The 21,513-nt window shown below is 36.9% G+C and overlaps 1 protein-coding gene across 7 annotated transcripts in view; it reads right to left on the reverse strand.

Moving 5' to 3' along the window:
• Positions 1–274: 274 nt before the first annotated feature.
• Positions 275–21,513, reverse strand: part of NETO1 (neuropilin and tolloid like 1) — an 87,411-nt gene continuing 66,172 nt past the window's right edge. The window contains exons 8-13 of one of the 7 annotated variants that reach the window (XR_012763469.1): positions 20,864–20,977; positions 18,042–18,600; positions 16,829–16,903; positions 15,322–15,596; positions 10,690–10,961; positions 275–536 (exon numbers count right to left, since the gene is read on the reverse strand). Coding sequence is in view for 3 of the 7 variants with exons in the window: in XM_075416556.1 (XP_075272671.1) it covers positions 16,843–16,903; positions 18,042–18,600; positions 20,864–20,977 (734 nt within the window). In the remaining 4 variants the exon portion in view is untranslated. Of the gene's footprint in view, positions 537–5,468; positions 8,939–10,689; positions 10,962–12,731; positions 15,597–16,828; positions 16,904–18,041; positions 18,601–20,863; positions 20,978–21,513 lie in introns of those variants that run through there. The other 6 variants (XR_012763470.1, XR_012763468.1, XM_075416557.1 and 3 more) reach the window with 6 other exon arrangements.

The following is a 21,513-nucleotide window of genomic DNA, read 5'->3' on the forward strand; positions in this document are numbered from 1 at the left end:
GTACGAATCACTTTAGACTCATGTATTTCTCTCCAAAACACCTGAATAATGTAATAAAATGGTAAGTTTTGGATCTCTCTCTTTTCCTTGCTGAATTTAAAACAAAACAAAACAAAAGATCGGGTGATTACTTTGCTGTAAAATAAACTTATGTCATTTTACAAATCTTATCAGCTTCTGGCAAAGGAAAACCTGCCTTGCTCTACAGCATAAATATAATTACATACAAAACTCACACAGTCAGGAGTGACATCAAGGAACACCTGATTTGTGAAAAATGTCTGTCATATTTATTTCTTTTTCTTCTTTGTCTAACAAGTTCAGGTCAGATACAACATTTCAGCTTAGAATCTAGTATTTAGTAACACAAAAGCTAATCCAATTGCAAGCCTGTTGAACAAATGAAGTACAAGGCTTCTTTTCAGTTTGACTCTATCTTTTTCAATCCCATCATTCTTGTTTAAGTTTATATCTACTCAGTACTGTTTCATTCAAACTGTAGTCTCTTGATGGAGAAATTGAAAGCCTCCCACCACCTGGATCAGATGAAAAAAGAAGAAAATTCGTGCAGTTTATATGCTGTTGGCAGAAGACCACATAGGCAAAATAAAATTTCATATCTCTTTGTTTAAAGAAATAGCATTAATTTGCTTTGATCATAGAATCATAGAATAGTTTGGGTTGAAGGTGACCTTTAAAGGCCATAAAGTCCAGCCCCCCTGTTTAATATCTTTGTTGGCGACATGGACAGTGGGACTGAGTGCACCCTCAGCAAGTTTGCTGATGACACCAAGCTGTGTGGTGTGGCTGACACGCTGGAGGGAAGGGATGCCATTCAGAGGGACCTTGACAGGCTAGAGAGGTGGGCCTGTGTGAACCGCATGAAGTTCAACAAGGCCAAGTGCAAGGTCCTGCAGTGGGTCGGGGAAATCCCAAACACAAGTACAGGCTGGGCAGAGAGTGGCTCGAGAGCAGCCCCGAGGAGAAGGACTTGGCGATAGTGGTGCATGAGGAGCTCAAAATGAGCCAGCAACGTGCACTTGCAGCCTAGAAAGCCAACCATATGCTGGGCTGCATGAAGAGAAGCTTGGCCAGCAGGCCGAGGGAGGTGATTCTGCCCCTTTACTCCTCTCTCGTGAGACCCCACCTGGAGTACTGCATCCAGCTCTGGAGCCCCTAGCATAAGAAGGACATGGATGTGTTGGAGCGGGTCCAGAGGAGGGCCACGAAGATGATCAGAGGGCTGGAGTACCTCTCCTACAAGGACCCGCTGAGGGAGTTGGGGCTGTTCAGTCTGGAGAAGAGAAGGCTGCGGGGTGACAGCAGCCTTCCAGTACTTGAAGGGGGCCTACAGCAAGGATGGGGAGGGACTTTTCACAAGGATGTGTAGTGATAGGACAAGGGGGAATGGCTGTAAACTAAAAGAGGGCAGATTTAGATTAGATATTAGGAAGAAATTCTTCACCATGAGGGTGGTGAAACACTGGCACAGGTTGCCCAGAGAAGTTGTGGCTGCCCCCTCCCTGGCAGTGTTCAAGGCCAGGTTGGATGGAGCTGTGAGCGATCTGATGTAGTGTAAGATGTCCCTGCTCATGGCAGTGGGGTTGGAACTGGATGATCTTTAAGGTCCCTTCCAACCCTTACCATTCTATGATTCTATGATTCTATGATCTTCAACTAAATCAGGTTGCGCAGAGCCACAGCCTGACCTTGAATGTTTCCAGGAATGGGGCATCTACTGCCTTTCTGGGATGTGGTTTTCACTTTATCCAAGGATCTCCATTTATCACTTTGCAGATGGAAGGTATGGTAGTAATGAGCAAGATCAATAGACCTCAAAGCTCTTTAACCAAGGTTTAGTAACTGCTTGCTTGAGGCATATATAGCTTGGCTACTAAAATTAGCCAGGGTCATTGATTTAACAATAACATCTTGATCTATGGCTCCAATTTCATTTAACTAAACAAATATTAAATTCTTGCCCCTAGAGTCTCACAATGACACTGGCCAAAATTCAGATCCTGGAAGCTATCGAGGATGTACAGTGCGTTGAAAATTCCCCATTGATTTTCAGATAGAAGCAAAAAATATTAGTCAAGATAAAATACTTTGCTGGAGAGGATTTCACAGCACAATGCTGTATCGAGAAAAATTATTTCTTGTCCTTACTACATCTAGAGCAAGGAACTTAAAGCGTGCAGGAGGACGCTCAAACACCCTGATCAGAGGTAACATTTAAGGCCATGATGACATCATAGATTGTTTAAGCTAGGTAGACAAAGGTATTTTTATGTTAAATAGATTGTTTCAGCAGTTCTAAGTCTTTCAATGTACATCTGAGACAGAAATTTCAGATCAGTCTGTAATGTACCCTAGAGATTTAGAAAAATCAATAAACAAGACCATAATGAATTCACAAGACAGTTTTGTCATTAGAAAAACTTGTAAGTGGCAAGCAGTTTAATTCTTACATGTAATGGGAATAGCTGTCATGTATCTAACACCCTAGAATGTGTAAGTTAGTTTTTTAGAATAAGAATAGTAGACGTAATTACATTGGACACCATTAGAAATAACTTCTTACTGACTTGGCAAGTCAGTAGATTGGATGGGGTTTTACTTTCTCCTGTTATATCCCCTTACAGTTGTTAAAACCAAGGGGGGGACATTTTTTTTCATTGATTTCAGATGCCTTACAAAGGTCTTCAACTATCATCTTGCATATACCAATATACTGTGTATACCTGCACAGAAGAGAGACAACTACTATCATTTTGGCCTTGCACATGAGGCCTAAGCCAGTAACTGTAATGCAAAGTCTTCACTTAGACCAAAGTTATGATTTTCAAATACGTACTTGAAAGGACATCACTCTAGATGGATTCAGGTATTACCCAGGCAGTACTATTGATACATACTCTGCAACCCAACAAATACATAGTCACTAGAACAAATCTGAATGAAAATCAAGCCAAATCATTCCCTTTCTCTTTCGCTTCTTCTCTCCACCACTCAAGAAAATATCTTCCTTTTTCATGGAAGAACATACCAGCATTTAAGTATGTTTTTAGAGGTGTTGCTTTACCCACATCACTTCAGTCATGCTCTTATCTGAATCTGTAGTCCCTGGTATCATATTCTTTTTACCTGTATTGTCAGTGATGGCAACTAATGCTATGAATTGGATCAAAAGGCATTACTTTTAGTTGTCTTTGATGTAAAATCATAACCACTGATCTGAAAGGTTTAAAAAGAAAAATGAATGAGTAAGAATGTAATGAAACTTCAGAAATTAAACCAACTATCAGTAATACTAATCTTATTTTCACAATAGACATTCTGTGAAATAGAAAGAAGGTTTATTTTCTCTGGAGAGCCTTGTTGAGAATCAGGATATTTATTAATCAAATGCTTTTTTTTTTTTAATCAAAAGAGGAGAGAGAGTGCATGCTTGATCTCATATTCTTTATTTATCATCTCTTTTCCCAATTCATCCTCAAGCAAGCACATTTGCTAGATTAGACCTCCACTAGAAAAATAAAAGTTCGTATTTTTTTGTCTTTTTAGAAACCATCAAAACTAAAGCATATCCTGAAAAGTTTTAAAATGAAACAGCCCCCCCTTTACCTACACACAAAGGAACCCTTAATTAAAACTTAATGAAGGGCAGAAGAAAAAGCAATAACACAATATCAAGGGACAGGTAGATGAGAAGGAAGCATTCACCCTGAGATATTTAATATTTTAATTGGTTATCTGGAAGAAATAAGAAACTGAGTGTTATGAGTCTGATTCTAACCTTATTAAAGTCAGTGGCAAAAAGCCCAGCGAGTTCGATGGGGCCAAGATGAAGCTCTAATTGAATTAGGAACTGACTTCAGATAAAATCTGTTATGTTCTTCCCATTCTAGCACAAAGAAAAAGGAAAGATTTATTGAACTCTGTCACAGAGGCTGGTAAATGAGTTTGTTTTGACCTGGATCAAAAGAAATAGGTACTCATGAGGAAAGTAACTTTGACTATGAATTCACTGAAATAACAATGCCGGATACTAAGCTTTCTGATTGATAGAAAGAGATCGCCCTGCTGAAACGTCTAAAACTTATCCTGTGCTAAAACCTGAGGTGTCTAAACACCTTGCTGATAAGGTAGCTCTATTTAAACATAGTAATTATTGAACATTTCTCTGAAAAAATACTTGCAGGATTAGTTGAGGGAAAACAGCACATCTGCTTGTTCTTACAGTCCCCTCTGCCAGTCAGAACTTCCTGTAAGTTCACATAGGGTGTAAATTCACCTAAGGAGGAGGTGCCCAGAGAAACCTTCACTCCCTTTTACTGGATGCAAGATGACTGATCAGTTATTACTGGTGAAAGAGCAGTGATAATAGACCAGGGAAGGACCTCCATTTCCATTTGCCAACAACTCCACCTCAGGGTGTCATTCTTCCAGCTACTACTGGTTGCTGCCACCTCTTTGACCTTAGTCATCTGTGAGAGTGACTGAGCTGGCACAAAGGGAGACTCGGCTATTGAAGACATATGTTGGGGAGCAGCCATTCTTCTGCAGGGATTTTCTTCCAGCCCTCAGAAGCAGAAGCTTCCAAATTCTACTGGAATAGCAGAACTGATACATGGGAAGACAGATGTAGTATCAGAGCCTCTCTTCAGCTGGAAGGTTTCAGATAGTGTTACCTAAAGTTGTGAATTCAAGTAACTTAATGGAAATAATGAATTATTCTAAAATTAATCACTTGCAAGTGCAACAGCCTAGCTGTTCTTGCATAGTTTTTTGTTAAATTATTCTCATGAGAGCTATTCCTTTTCTGTTGAAAGACAACCATTCACTGGAACAAGAGGGAAAGTGAAGAGAGATGAGTGAGGAAGAGTCCAACTCTTTGGCCCAGTCATTAGAGGCCATTTTCTTTCTTGTGGGAGACTAAACTTGAAACCTTCCAGATCAGCTTCAGAAGAAAATATCACTTCTATTTCATGAAAACTAGTGAAGATGAACAATTACTTAGTAATAAATTAGAATATCAGACAACTTGAATCTACCTCTCATTTTTTTGATGGCAGCAAAAGGAAGGACTTTAACTGAAGAAGGATCTTATTTACAGTGCCTGTGTTTCTGATATACAATAGTGCTTAAGGAGTCTAACAAACCTCTAGAAGTCTTTCAGTCAAGGTTGTTTCCTTCCCTCCTCTCCCTACAGCAGCACAGACTTGGGGAAACGCCAAGTACCCATCGTTCCGTTTGGATCCTACAGTGTTTACCCCAGTAAGGGTCCAACCCATCCAAGATCTTCTTGAACCAAGATTTGGTTTTGAGACATTACATACCTTTGACTGACAGCTTTTAACATTCATTAAGAGTGATTGGAAGACATAAAATCTAATACCAAAACACAAATAAAGCAAGTGTGGAGTGTCTTTAGTCACAATCTGGTCAAACAGATGTGTTCTAAAGATCTTGACATCTTAGCTGCATATTTTTTTTCCCCAAAAATAAAACACTACCAGCATCTTCAGAAAGCAAACTGATAGATCTTTTTAATTTGTGTTCATCATCATAGCAATCGAAATACATTTTATAATGCCAAGCATGAAATTTTCTGGAAATGGATGAAAGCCTTCCTTTGTATTTCTCTGTCCAACATCTTTGTGCAATATCAGTCCAAATCCTTGCAGCATTACCTTGGGCACATTTGCAGTTTTCAGCAGTCTGGTGACTGCTTATTGCTGTCTGGGGACATATATGCTCTTGTGTTCATAATGGAGTATCCACGTACCTGGGAGACATGCATATTAAGTGATGGAAAGCATGCCATAACAGAAAATCAATTGCATATGTCAGCATATGCACCACATTTTTGCAAATTAGTCTGCATTAAACTCCACTATATGTGTGACTGAGGGGAGGGGTGGGATTCATGACTTTTGTCTAAACTTAAGCTTCCTGCAAATTTATAATCTAGAGTTTATTTCCTGTTAAAAACAGCAAAGGAAAAATGCTGTAATATTCTCATATCATGTTTATTTGATTTATGAATTTTATGAAACTTCAATAACAAGCTTGGGAGAGACTTGCATAAGCATCAGCATTACATGTTATGATTGAAAGCCTGTATCAGCACAGAATTCTCCCCAAACAATACATCACTCAAGCAGTAGATGTAGAGATAAGTGTTACTATTACGATGAAAGAAAAAGATATGGATTATGCTTTGGTTCTCCCTTTCTCCTTCACAATGCTTGTTTTCATTTCAGACATCAACTTATGAAAAAGGACAAATTCGAGCTCCTCAGAAGTAACTTTATGCTGATTTTTCACTAAGAGGTCCTTTTCCAGGGTTCTGTGGACTGAGTCCTAGAATGTGACCTTGTATTACATCATTGCATTTTTCCCCTTCAAACAATGCACTATGATTACAGTACTGGCTAGATGCCATAGCTATGTCATGTTTTGCTAGGGTCAACAGGAGTTCCATAGTGCAGATCATGTTTCTAAATGATCTATATAATATATAGGACAGAGGAAGGTATTGGAGCTGTCTGGGTAACAGATTTCAAAAGTATTTAGGAATGTAGAGGGTTCATAATCCTTAGAACTAACTGAAGCAAACATAACTAAAATGTTAGCAGACAATGCCTAATCCACATCTAAAAACAAACCTCATAAACTTATTAGAGAATTTGCAAATTGTCCAAAAGGAACAGAAGTGGCTCCACTCCATGGTATGCTGTACATGCACAAGTGTACAGTGATTTATTTACTTACCACTGTTCTGATTTTGTTTTTTGTTTTTTTGTTTTTTGTTTTTTTTTCTTAGAATCTTCCTTTGCTTTCCACTTTCTCTTGCGTATACTTTGAAACTAAAGATAATAAGTGTTGTTTTCACATGGAGAAAATACAACCATGGAATAAAATTTTCTAGTTGGAACCTTCGGGTTTTTTGTCCCCTAACACTAGAAGAATCCATGTGGCTACAGTATTCAGGTTGTTCTTCATACTGAGAAAATATGTTAGCAATCTTCAGGTGCAAATTTTCTTCTTTCTTCTGACCCGGCTGGCACTCACCACTGACAAAAGTCAGCTCCAAACTGGACAGCAGTTTCTGAGAGGCTTGGAGAGAGCTTGGAGAGCTTTAAAATGTTAATAAATACAGGAGGAGGGGGAGGGGATACAAAACTTTAGATCTTCAGAGCTTCATGCTCAAGCTAAATGTCATTTGAGCCATGGTGTTTAGCGATAAAGACTTCAGATAGGTGTTTATCAATGAACGTGTCTCAAGAATGCTGAAGAAAATCCAAACAGAGTGATAGAATGTATTTCAGATTAGATTAACTACCGCATTATTTCTACTTTGACAAAATACAGAGACAGAAATAGACAATACAGGTATATAGTTAAGGCTTAACTAGAGCAAGTTCTCCATCGCTCACTAACTTCTGTTATTACTGTCATAGCTGGAGGTGGGATTTGCAGTGCTAACAAAAATGACAACAGGTCTGTCATGAAGAGCATCACCTCTGAATAATCAGCCCATTTACTGTCATCAGCAACAGAGAGTGGTGAGCTCACCCTCACAGACTGGATGATAAGATGCTGATTCAGGAACTAGACAAGAGCCTCAATAAGAAAAGCAGTTTGCTAGTGACTTCATTGGATGTACCATCCCCGTCGGTATGTAGCAGCTTGAAACCATATGTCTTACCATAAGGAAACCAAAGGGAGATGTGGAGTTTTGTGGTATTTCAGGGTAGTGTTTACTAGGTTCAGAATTGCATGCCATACTTCTAAACACTTTCATTACCAGGATCTACTTCTGTTGCTTCTTAAAGATTGCATTTTATACCTCCCATTTAAATATTTTGTTCATTATGATGCACAGATTCTACATAAAGGAGCCTGTGCAAGTCTGTCTGACTAATCCGGAGATAGAAGAAGCACTGATTTTCTCAAACCATTAAAAAAGTACCCTTTCTGTTCTCCATATACTCCAAACAGATGTGTGTTTAAAACTTTGGGTTATATAAACTTTATGGCCCTGCTGAGATTTCCGTAGAAGTTTATGCTTGTTGAGATATCTGTCTTTTGATCAAAGCCAGTTAAATAATAAAATCTTAGAGAACTAAAATCATACAGATCTTCCAGAGTACTTTCCTGGTTTTATTTTTATGCATCTTGGATCTAATCATTTTCCAGCAGCTAAACTCTAATGACATCTGATAGCCTTTTTAAAAAAAGTTGTATATTAAATGTTATCACAGCAAATAATTTTTACTTTTTAGTCCCCACCATCCTACTGAATCACATATACAGAGTACATTACATTAAAAAAGGGGGAGGAGGAATAAAACTAAGAATTCTAGCTGAATTTAAGGAGAAGAATCACAGACCTGAAAACCCTAGCATATATAATAATAATGTCACATTATCTTTCCTCCCTTCTGCTATGAACGGAAAGTTTTCCTTGTTAATATCACTCTATTTTTCAATCATCAACATGACGGCAATATTAACAAATGGATATGCCATATTCATATTATTTCTGATAATTTAAGATTTAAATTTTTGCTAGCTAACTAACTCTCAATGTTTGCCTAGACTGGTGTACTTTCCATCAATGTACTAACAGTTAACACAATCCTTTATGTCACTGAAGTTACTCCCAAGTGACAGCACAAGTCTCTGGGCCAGGATTTTTGCCATGCAACTGAGATAACAGTTGAAGAAATTCCTCCTGTAGGCAAAGCTGTAATGTACTGTTTCATTACTAAAGAGTTGCCAGATACACTTAGAATATCAAACAGAACCACCCCATGGGTGTTTTCTACACCAAAACAGTCAGTAGAATGTGGGAGTGAAAAAGTTGGAAAGGAATTAAAAATTTCTTCCATTTGGCAAGGAAGGCTCAAAATGCAGGGGCTTGGCTCTGAAAAAAAGAAGACAATAAGCAAAATCAGTTGTATTGAAAATGTCTGTTCCAAAATAAAGAATATCAGCTCCTTGTTACAGATATAAAAATGTTAGATTTATAATTTTAAACTGAGATGTAAATATAAAATTATTCATATTCCTCAGCTGAAATTCATTTTATGATGATATGAAATTTGTTATGAAAATGGGCATTAGGATTGGGTTTGTATAGGAACAAATTGTTCAGCTGTTAGTCTTGTAACTGTTAAAAATAGTATTGATACATTGATTATTGGAAAAATATGCTTAGTTTAGATTTCTGGCATTTTCTTTCATTGTTTTAATTCCTTTTCTAACTTATATGGGTCAGATAAGTATAGAGCATGACGTTTGCTTTGAATCACTGATTAGTCAAACAAAAGGAAAGAGCAGCTCACCTACATTTTCATTGATGTTGAAACCACCTCTAGCACTGAGCATGAAATGAGGAATGAAGCTCTCCTTCCCCACTGTAAATTGTATATTCTGTGCTTCCCTTAAGACGGTGAACGACATTTTGTTTCAACCAACTTATTTTTCCTCACTGAAATCCTCACTGAACTCAGAAAAAAGCAGGATATAGAGGGATGATGTGAAGAGAGCATGAATCAGGCCCTGCAATTTTATGAGGAAAGCCTCAGATGAAAAGTGTCTTCATTTACTTATGGAGTTGATTGCAGCTGAATGGTTCATGTAACCAGATATATGTATCTAGGATCTGTGCAAAAACGTCCAGATATATTTTTTTTTTTACAATTGCTTCAGCAAGAGCCATGGACGCCCTTCACATCCAACTAAATTAAATGCCAAGCAATCACTTTCCAAATAAGCCACCATTTTAGAAATAGTTGTGTGCGTTTACTATGTCTCTCAGTGGAGCTGAGGAGGACAGAATGAAGAATGGCAAACTTAAACGGTCTAAGTAACTAGATATTGCAGATCTATCCAATGCAAGTGGCAGTACAAAATTGCTGTTAGAGGCCCAGTAAGTCCTTATAGAATCACAGAATCATAAGTTGGAAAAGACCTCTAAGATCATCAAGTCCAACCATCCACCCAACACCACCGTGCTTACTAAACCACATCCTGAAGTGCCACGTCTACACGTTTTTTAAACACCTCCAGGGATGGTGACTCAACCACCTCCCTGGGCAGCCTGTTCCAATGTCTGATCACTCTCCCAGTGAAGAACTTTTTCCTAATGTCCAATCTAAACCTTCCCTGATGCAACTTGAAGCCATTGCCTCTTCTCCTATCACTTGCTGCCTGGGAGAAGAGACCAACACCTGCCTCATTACAACCTCCTTTCAGGTAGTTGTAGAGAGCAATAAGGTCACCCCTGAGCCTCCTCTTCTCCAGAGTAAACAGACCCAGATCCCTCAGCTGCTCCTCAGAAGACTTGTTCTCTAGACCCCTCACCAGCCTCGTTGCCCTTGTTTGGACACGCTCCAGCATCTCATTGTCCTTCCTGTAGTGAGGGGCCCAAAACCAAACACAGTACTTGAAGTGCAGCCTCACCAGTGCTGAGTACAGGGGCACGATCACCTCCCTACTCCTGCTGGCCTCACTATTCCTGATACAAGTCAGGATGCTGTTGGCCTTCTTGGCCACCTGGGCACACTGCTGGCTCACGTTCAGCCAGCTGACAACCAACAAATCCTTGTCTGCCTACGTTTGTGCAAGCAGATGTTAAGTCCTTCCAGAACCCCGAACAGAACTGGTACTCACAGTTGTGGTATCCTGCTCCCTGGGATAATGAAGGACTGCACTTCAGTCTTCCCTTATCTGAGAATGAAGAGATACAATGCTGCTGCATGGTGTTGGTCAGGCTTGTTACTTTTGTAGTGAAATCTGAGCAATCTTGTTCCTTCCATTTTTTATCATGTGCTGCTTAGGTTGTCTCTCCTAATTGCGGTTTGTTGCTTGAAGGGGGATGGCAGCTTCCCTTTTTTCCTGTAGTGACTTTCTTGTGAGATTGCAGATCAGCATGACTCCTTTTCCTGGGAAAGAAAGTGGAGGGAAGCAGCAATTTCTGCTTCTCCTGGTAGCTGATGTTCTTACCTTGCTGTTGATAGCTCTGCCACACAACTGGCAGGCATTTGCCAGGTTATGCAGCTCAAATACATTTTAATAGACATGTGAAGGAGGCCAGGACAGTGATTTATGTTGTGTGGAGGGATATACTAATACAATTACAACATAGGAGGAAACATAGAAGTGCTTGAAACACAGCTTGGTTTGACAGTGGTGCAGGTATCACTGGGAGAAGAAAAGGGGTGGAGATGAGTTTCTCATTGGAGGACATTGAGGTATGACTATAGCAGGAGTAGGAGTGACAACCCAGAGGTAGACGGCCCAGACAACACAGATGCACAGTCATTACAAAACAAATCCAGTATCCCTAATAAGCCTGTACTCCAGCCCATCCCAGTACATCTTCATAGCTTTTGCTGTGTTGTATAAATTGAAGGTAATTAAGATATGCTGCAATCACTTGTTTTCATTTTGCTGTTTATATGCAAAGTAAGGTTAAGACGGCTGTGAAGTTCTAGATGGAAAAGAGCCAGGTGGATGCAAGGGTAACACAAGGTCAGTGAGCTGATATGATTTTGTCAGTTTCAATGAATTAGAAGGGGAGAAGGGAACAGAGCTAAACCCACTGTGCATAGAAGTGAAAGGCAGCAGTGATAAAGATGTAAAATTATCATCAAAGAGTAAAGAGAGATGATGCTAAGGTAATGATAAGGACGAGCAGTGGAGCCATGAGTATAGGACTTCACATGAAATAGAGTCAGGAGGTAAGAGAAATCCGGATCAGACACAGAATTCTATGTTAAAAAGAGTTTTGAATGGTGCAGTTTTCATCCTTTGTATCACTTAGCTCTTCAGCTGTGGTCCCTTAGCTGCAGTATCTTTGTGGTAGCACACAAAGTAGAAGATGAGAAAACACAAAAGGCCAACTTCTTGTCTGCAGGACAGTGTTCTATAAAGCACAGGTATTCCAGCTATCTTTTGGAGTTGGACAGGGACAGTACATTTTTATTTGGTGGCTAAGGAATTTATCTGTCCTAAAACTGTCTGTAAATTTGTGAATGGGTATGGACGACAATCCTTCATATTCTTCTAATTAGCACACCTTTCTCTGTTTCTTTTCTTTGTCTGTGTTTTTTTTTTGGTGCTAACAATTTCTTTTGACCAGGCAAACTACTTTCTCTTATTCCCTCCTATTGGTTACATCATTGCTAGGTTCAAGAGAATATCTCCAGCATAAAAACGGAGAAAAACAGAAGGATAAGGTACTAACAGTTCTGAGAGCCTTTTTTTTTTTTTCTTCAAGCTTTTTTTAGAATTGGGAAGATATAGAAAGTTTACACAAGGATGGTTTACAAAATGGACTTCCTGAGATTTTTAAATGACGCTGCAGAGAAGACTTCAAAACCTGAGAAGGCCATACTTCCTGGAGCAGAAAAAAATGGTTGGGAGTGTTGTTCATGCTATCATCTAGAAAGATAAGTATATACATAACACTACACCCATGGGGGAAAGAAAAAAAATGCAAAACTACGAACAATATGGAAATGCACTGTGATAACAAAAACTCATCACTGAAAAATATTTAAGAAATAAATGTACTGTCATCGTGACTGTATATCACACACATTGCACCAATCAAACCAAAGTGGTCTTGTAACTACCATTCTTAGTTTTAGCTTAAGGCAAACATGAGGTAAAATGCATGAAGCTAACACTACTAGCTCAGCTAACACACAGTAATTTATTAAGCTGTCATACAGAATACATGTACCTGTGTTAATTTAACAAGACAAACCTTCTTTCCATAAAAAGGAAAAGGTGTAATAGAATAGGTTAAACTTCATTTATATATGTGGTCAAATACCAGCTTTGAGTATTCTCTTTAGAGCTAATTGGACTTGCCTGATCTTGAAGTTGCATGAACCAGCTTGTCTGTTTGAACTAACTTGCTTGGACTGTTTTCTGTTTTTTAAAAAAAGGTCTTAATAATAAGAAAGAATATTCATAGGAAAGGCAAACTGTTTATTTTCAACAACAATCCCTTTTATTTTAATGTTTTGAGTTTTATAGATCACATTAAGATATCCTGCTATTGTGTGATACCAAACAGAACTTTACTGCTCGCAGTATAGTGGACTAGGCTATTATTTATACTAACTATATACAGAATATAATTACTTAAAATTAAATATTTAAATTATAATATTTTAATTTGTTTTTAATTTAATGGTGTTTATTTTAAAAATAAATATATAATTTTACTCAGTTCCTTCTGTGTACACATATTTTGTCACTTATAATGGTGAAATTTTTTAAGGGCATACCTAGTTATTAGAAAACATGTTTCTAAAAGAGTTTCCAAGGTTGAGTAAGCATTACCATTCTCGCTTTGCTTGATCTGCTCTGTTCACACAGGTTTTTATGTTTCTCACTCATCTCCCTGATGCAACTAGGTTTTTTAAGAAAGCAAGGATGTGAATGCAACATAATTATTAATACCCATGTTTTCTCCAGTTAAGTTATCTCAGCCAGCACTTCACTGTAAAAATCATAAAATGGATTTCATTGTGTGCTTGTCTAGGAGGGACTAGACCATCTCTATGTTTCAGTGGGATTTAGGCACTTAAGTATATAGCAACTTTGATATCCAAGGCTTCAGCATTTTTATAGCTGACCAGCATAATTCATTCAAAGCTAAATTCACATATTTAGATTTGTCTTTTTATATTTATTTATACACTGTCTCCATTAGCAAATATTTATAAATACACATAAATGTGTGGGCATGTATATGCATTTCTTTCAGCAAGTCTGTCATTCTTCCTTGATTTTATAATGGAAGCATGGCTGCATCCTTTTTAAGTGTGGATATGGCAAATACCTAAACATGGTATACTTTAGAGAGGATCATGAGATAGGACTTGGAAAGATTAAGGAAAAAAACAATGATGAAGTATATGACTTTGGAAAGAGATACTGATCTGGAAATGAACTATTAGTGCATGCTAAAAATCCGTGTGACTGAGAGATGACTCAATGACTCTCAATGACTGCAGAGGACAGAGGACTGTTTTTTTGGCTAATATGTGATAACAAACAAATTAAGCTACAATCAAATAATGTAAAATACATTGCAAATAGAGTGTACAAAAAAAGAGGCAAAATACCTGAAACCCTTCTTCTTCTCATGTCATTCCTAAATGACATTTATGGAAATTGGTTTGCAGAAATCAGATTTCTTGTACTTTTAATTATGTAAATTATGTACTATATACTTAAATAGCTGGTACAAATCACTTTGTTTTCTATGTCTTTCGTTCAAGTTTTCTCTTTTCCCATCTGTCTATACTTTGAGAAGATCCATGGAATACTTCCCACTTTTTCAATAAATCTAACAAAATTTTTATACAGAAAAACATAACAACTATGAATGACACAATATGTTTAAGAAGGAACTGTAATTTGCTTTGAAACTGGATTTGGAAGATAACATTTAAGTAGATAATCAATCTATGATTTTATGCATGGTTAATGAGTTCTTAAATGAGGGGATTTTCTACTTTATGTAATTGTGGCTTTTCAGCTTACAATAATTCCTTAATAACTTCACCTTTCAGGTTTGATTTTGATGTTGGTTACTAACGTTTAGATCTTGAAGTATGAATATAATTTTATCTTGCATAAGGAAGTGGTTTATATCTGTATCTCTAAGATTGGAGCCCAGCCGTAGTATTTGTATAACTGATAAAAATCTGGTACTCTGCTACACTCAAGCAAACTTCCTAATAGTTGCCATGGAAATAAATTAGTTAAGAGTACACAATTGAACACAAAGTTTATCCCAGACCTTTTATCTGACATTATATGATAAAGTTTATGTATTATTAATTAATTTAAATTTTAAGAAATTAATATATACTGCTTTTCAATAAGTGAAAGATGAGAGACAGCTGATTCTCAGATATATCTGGGTTTCAGGTTCCTAGAAGCTACATTTTGATCTTAATCTCTCGAATTACACATGATTTGTAATTTTGGTAAAAGAAAACAGTGCCATTAAAGTCAAGGTAAGAAATTATTATACATTGTTTTATGTATCTTTATATAAAAAGTTACAAGCAGCAAGCATATGACACAGAAATGGAACAGTAACAGCAATAATCATGAATGCATGCTTTTTACAATGTATCTAGTAAAGGGATATTTGCCAACTCAAATATTCAGTAACATACATGCAGATTATTTTCTCAATGCCAAATTCAGTCGTATTGCTAGATGCTTATCCAACAAACATTTCTATTGATGTGATTCTGAATGGCTAAATACCTGATTTCAATAAATTGTTCCTGAAACTGGTACTTGAACTTGCAAAGAAAAGAAAAGAGAAAAAGAAAGAAAGAAATGACTGATAAACATAATAACCAAAGTCTTATTGCCTTCTAGTAATTTTACTCAATACTGTTTGCTGAATTTTGTCATGATATGAGAATAGCTGGTCAGAGGGTCCATAAAACCTCTAGCTGCTGTTTCCAAGGTCGATAGTTTCACATTTCGTTGTAGCATGTTCAAAATCACCCAGGAGCGCACTATTCTCAAGCAGTCTATATAATGAAAACAATGTACATATAACAAAAGTTCATTGTAAATCTTCTTCCACATAGCACACAAGTAATAACAGACATAAAACATATCAACTGAAATAAAACTAAGATTTTTTTTTAAATATGACAGTCTCAGTCAGAAACTAATTTTTTCTTCATGTTTGCAACAAATCTCCAAATGTGTTTAAAAACTAAGGAGCACTTGGTGGCCAGCAACTAAATTACAAAAGCAGCATGTTATTGTGCAATGGGAATATCTTGCTAAGGAAGTAATATATGCCTGTACTTCTTAGGTTTGGATAAAGACAATGAAATGAAATTAGAAACATATCCACTGTCTCTTTCAGGCAACTGAAATAATTCACTATAGATTTTTCCATTCAGAGTTTGCATGACTGCGTGAATAGTTGTCTGAAAATGAAACAAAGTTTAAATATGTTTTCTCTATGAGGAAACATACAGACAAATATTTACCTACACTGTCTAGAAGCAATAAAAGCATTAATGGATTCTTTCCCAGTAAAATTGCTGTATACATATATACACATATAAACATGCATATACACATATCTATGTTTATATATATATACACACATATACATATATAAATTGACAGACTAGAAGCTATCTATAACTTCATTATAAACATCTGAGACTATATTTATTGAGATCAAGTGTTGATAACAAATTATACAAAATGAAAAGCCTAGGAAAAGATTAAAAAATGAAGTTTAATTTTCAAACATGAACACATGTGCTACAGAATCTCTAAATTTGTTGGTACTACCACGTACTCTTCCCCTGACACTTCATAAGGTTGAAAGAATAAAATTAACTGAAAACAGATAGTTCCACACCTTCCTGTCTTCAGTTAGATTGCCAAGTTTTACGTACTATTTCCCATGCTGGGACTCTAGATTTTATTTTCATAAATAAAAATTTAAAAAAAAGAAACACCAGAGCTATGCAAAACATCTGTCTTAAAAATGTGTTTTGAATTAAGATTATATTTAGCTAGAGGATGATTATAGTGATGTCAAGAACAAGGAGTTAACAGATTTTGCTTAGTTTACAATGCTGAAGTGGTCATCTGTCTTTCAGTTTTCTCAGCATTCAAACCTGGCTCTCTCCATACAAGGTGACATATCTTGAGAACTAACATGCATTTGAGCAACGTAACAAATAAAATGGAAAGCAACAGATTGTTCAATTGTATAGTTAGGTTTACTTACCTCAAGTTTGTCTCTTAGACCCTAGTTGTGTTGTACTCAGATTCATGTTTGCTTAGAGACCCAATGAGGCAGAACCTGGAATGTTATGGCTATTTCATTCAAAATAATAATGTTTGCATAGAAAAAAAATATATGCATATAGATACTTAATAAACAGTTCATCTTGATAATCTGATCAATATTCATGAAGATATTTACATTAGCATGCAATTAGATTAAAATAATCAAATAAATTCTTTTTTTAAGAGACAGAAATGCCTTAATGTATAAAGAAAATATGGAGGGCATGTGAACAGTCACAAGAAGTGCATAAATAATGCGTGCAAGAAAAAACAGAAATGCATATAAAAAGTTTGTGTTCTTTTTCAAATAAATGGTTCATAAATGTTCATGCTTTTCTTTTACTTATAAACTTTTAATCGTCCATTTTTAGTCATTCGAAGTGCAATACACATAGCTCTTTTATAAAAATATCATGCTTGACTTTACTTTTTTATTGATTAGAAAGATTTCTTTTAACTACACTCTTAAATGTAAATATGTGAGTATTCTCTATTCACTATGCTGTCTCATGTGCTAATTGATATATATATATGTGTTAATATAACAAGCCAAGGTACTGTGATTAATAATAGATACAGTAAAGCTTTGCAAATATTGTCATTCTTTATGTAAAAGATTTTTTTTCAGTGGAAAAGGGATTTCTTTACCCCAGTATTGTGTTTCTCATTATTGTGCCATGCATCAAAATGGATACCTGTATTCTTTATTTATTGATGATTTATTGATCTAGAGATTTTAGATCAACAGTGGATGATAGTCAAAGCCACCTCAGTTACAAGGAAACCACATGTATGTGGCTCTTTTAAAAACTAGATTCACACAAATTCTTTTTTGTTTTTTAAAAATTGTACCTGATCTCTGTTGACCTGTGTGTGTATGCATGTGCATATGTGTAAAATAGTAAAATAAAAAGAAAGATACAAAGCAGAAAGGTAAAACTGAGATACAGGATCCTTCAGGAAAGAGGAGCAGAGATGAAAGCAAGCTAGATAGGAAGAGAGAGATAATATAATGGTATGTGCTATCAGGAAATAGAAATTTAAACAATAAATAAAGAAGAAAGAAAATACGTCTTTACTGAAGGAGTGAATATGTTTGGGCAATCAAGTCCTTACACAATAGTCTTCATCAAAAATCTATTGATACTGACCGCTGAACAGCTTTATCATGTCTGGACAGCCTGTGACTTGTGGTTGGTACCTCTTCAATTTCGTCTATCTCACACGCATCTGCAGCATCTTGTGAGTAGCTATGCTTCATGACAAGAATATTTCTCCTGTTCATAGGCTGAAGGAGTGGTTTTACAGGCTGGGGTTGTATTTCTGTCAAGACAGAAGCATCTCTTGTGCTGAGGTTACTACGGCTGCCCTTAATGCTAGACACTTGTGATCCACAGTGATGGTCATGAATACATTTTGAAGATGATCTCCGCAGTTTATGATAATTTTCAAAGTCATCTGCAACGTCAGCAAGGTCAGCTGTAGGCCCTGTCCCTCTGAGGGTGCATAACTCATAATGAGGAGGCTCAAACACCTCCTGGAACACTGTTTGATCAAAGTCTGTTTTCCTTTGGACAAATTTTTTACGAGGCTGCTTGATCTGTACTATAACAGAGATAACAATGAGGATGATCACAATGCAAGAAGTCACCCCAATTATAGTCCCACTGGTATTGGTAAGTTGGTCCAATAGGTTAGCTTTTCTTTTTTCTGTGGGTAGGAGAAGAAAAAAAGCACAGTGTTAAATGCAGTTCAAGAATAAAAACAAGCAAGAAGGGTTCACATGTTACTGCAAAGCCAAGCCTAGCCTATGTCTGAGTTCCCTTAATCAATCTCACTGACAAAAAGAAAAAAGGATTCTGGTATTCGTGAAGCCAAATAAACAACACACAGGTCCTCTGTGTGCCTGTTCACCTGAAAAGTGATTTGTTCAGGGTATGTTACAAGCTTACTTAGAAGAAAGAGTCATTTACATTTTTTATAAAAGCAACCGCCATGACAAGCTGATGGCTTTAGTGTCACCTCTGAGCTCCATTTGCCTGCTAAAGCCCCCAAGACTGTTACAGATATTCACTTCATGATTTTCTGTCTCTTCCAGTACATATATGCAACTAGCACACTAGGAACAAGGAAAGACCAAGACTTTACAGGATTTAAAATGAATTTCTTCTTTGTATTAGAACTTTGGTGAAGTCCTAATACTTATGAGCTGACTGAGACTGTTGACAGTATTCAATAAAAAACTAAATCAGGAGAAAATAGAAAAGATATTCAAACTGAGGTTTCAGAAAGGAAAAAAAAAGAATGTGGGCAAGTTATCTCTTTCATTCCTGACCTGTTAATTACCACAACTTCTCTAAACACCCATAAAAATCCAAAAGCTGATCCTACCTACTATCCTTTATCGAGGGGCCTCTAGGAAGTTGCCTAGTAAATTCAGTGTTGTGAATGAAGAAAAACAGAAAATATGCAGTAAAATAATAAAAAGAAATAGAGTTACACCCTACTGTATATTTGTCTGTGATTTGCTTTCAGATGGCGGCAGATAGGTGAGAGTGAGCCTTGTAGAAATCCAAGCTGAAAGCATTCGCATCAGTCTCCCACAGGCATAGCAAGACTTGACAACTGTGATTAAGTTTCAGTCCCCAGTTTACTGTAATTTTTCCTGGCAACCTCAGACATATCAAAGGACTTCATGAAAAGCCTTTGAAATGAAAGTTATTGGCACCAAAACAGTAACATCCATCTCGTCATAATCTCCTAGATACCAAAAACGAGGTTTTCGGTACTCCCTGTTGCCTACTCTGATAGATTCACCTGGGGTTTCTCTAACTGACTGACACAGACTCTGGGGAAGCAGCAGAGTTAGAAAAAGAAACACTGCAGCAAACAACGTTTTTGCTGGAATCAGCAAACCTCCTTTTTTTAGTCAGGAAAACAAGAGAGGATAAATGAATGAGACACAAGAAAAAGATACTTGGCAAATGCAAGATGAAAATCACTCTGGAAATTAAAGAGTGGGGAAGGTTTTCTGTTTTCCTCAGTGCTGAAGAAGTAAACAGATAATTATTTCCCAATTGTACATTTGGTTTCTTTGAAGAATATTATTGCATGTCACAGTTTTGCTGTGTTCTTTTGAAGTATGTTTTCATTTGTGTTTTACCCTGCTGCACTGCTTGTCAGGATTTTACAGGCTTCAGCAGACTTATGGGCTGACTGCTAATCCACCTCATTCTGATTTTTTTCTTGATTGATTCCTAAATATGGCATATCCCACGTTTTCAGGAACAAATCTGCAGTAGCGAGGGGGGGGGCAGGAGGGAAGCGAATTGTCTCACTAGCCTGCAACGTGAGTTAGTTAAGCTCTTTTCCCTGAAGACAACACAGCTGCTGATTTTTTTTTTTCCAGAAACACAGAGCAATATTTAGAAACCATTGTCAGCACCTAGTTAGGAACATCAGTCCCTAGGTATGAAATAGACATTATGCCTGATTTCCTTGCTTTTCAATTTCACTTGCTTATAGGTGGATTTGGTTGCTTTCTTATAGTGCTAATTCCACTTCACCATGGATTTTTAGCTCACCTGGGTTATTCTGGGCACTGCATGCAGCTAAAAGACACCTGCTACCTGTATGTTACTCCACTACAAAATGATTATGACAAAGGAACCAAAATATTACTTTTAATTTCGTTTTAAATTGTAAGGGAAACAGAGACCAAGTCATCAGAAAGCCTGCCAGAAGGACACAAGAAACACAAATCAAGACCAGGTAAAACAAATGCAAACCCTGAAAGTAATATCCATCAGTATTTTTACCTCTCTTCATTTTCTCTGTTGCTTGATGTATGCTCTCCCTGAGCTACTCTTCCTGAGCTTTGACCCAACTGGCACATACTTCACTAAAAACTAAGGATAATATGCTGTATCCCACGCAGTCTAAATGTCTTGACATTTTGCATTCTACACATTACCTTTGCAGTGATTTTCATCCCAAGGATACACACAATTCTGGAGTCCATTGCAGACCAATGTATTATTAATACACATATTACTGTGGCAAAAGAATGTGTTGGCTTCACAAGGGGCTAAAAACAAGAGAGAAAAAGCTGACATTAAGTAGTAAATCATTCAGCTGTCTGCAACAAACACATCTAGGAGTGAGCATATAATCTGTAATAGGAGAAAGCTATACAACACAGGTTCCTTCAACGTATTAAATGTTCAACATACAGCATTGAGAGCACTCAAGTCACACACTCTTTATTATTCTGTGGCAAGAGATTTTCAGTTCTAAGACAGACAGACTTTCCCATAGTCTGACTGTCATGGCTGTGATGGGTTGGCCCTCCATATATTGGTGGGGAGTCATTGATGTGTTATCAAAAATTTTATCCATAGATCCAAAACACAGCACCCTATGGGCTGCTATGAAAAGAAGTTAACTGTATCCCAGCCAGATCCGATGTATGGGAAATAATTTGGTTTAAAGTTTGTTGCTGAAACTCCAGTTTTATAAGAAAACTTGTGTGACTCAAAGAAAGTATGTACTTTAATGCCCAGCTCAATGGTGCCTGAATATTTATCCACAGAGAAAATAAAAATATTTTTTAAAACTTTTCAT

The sequence above is a fragment of the Opisthocomus hoazin genome, chromosome 3 (assembly GCF_030867145.1).
Source record: "Opisthocomus hoazin isolate bOpiHoa1 chromosome 3, bOpiHoa1.hap1, whole genome shotgun sequence".
Classification (NCBI taxonomy): domain Eukaryota; kingdom Metazoa; phylum Chordata; class Aves; order Opisthocomiformes; family Opisthocomidae; genus Opisthocomus; species Opisthocomus hoazin.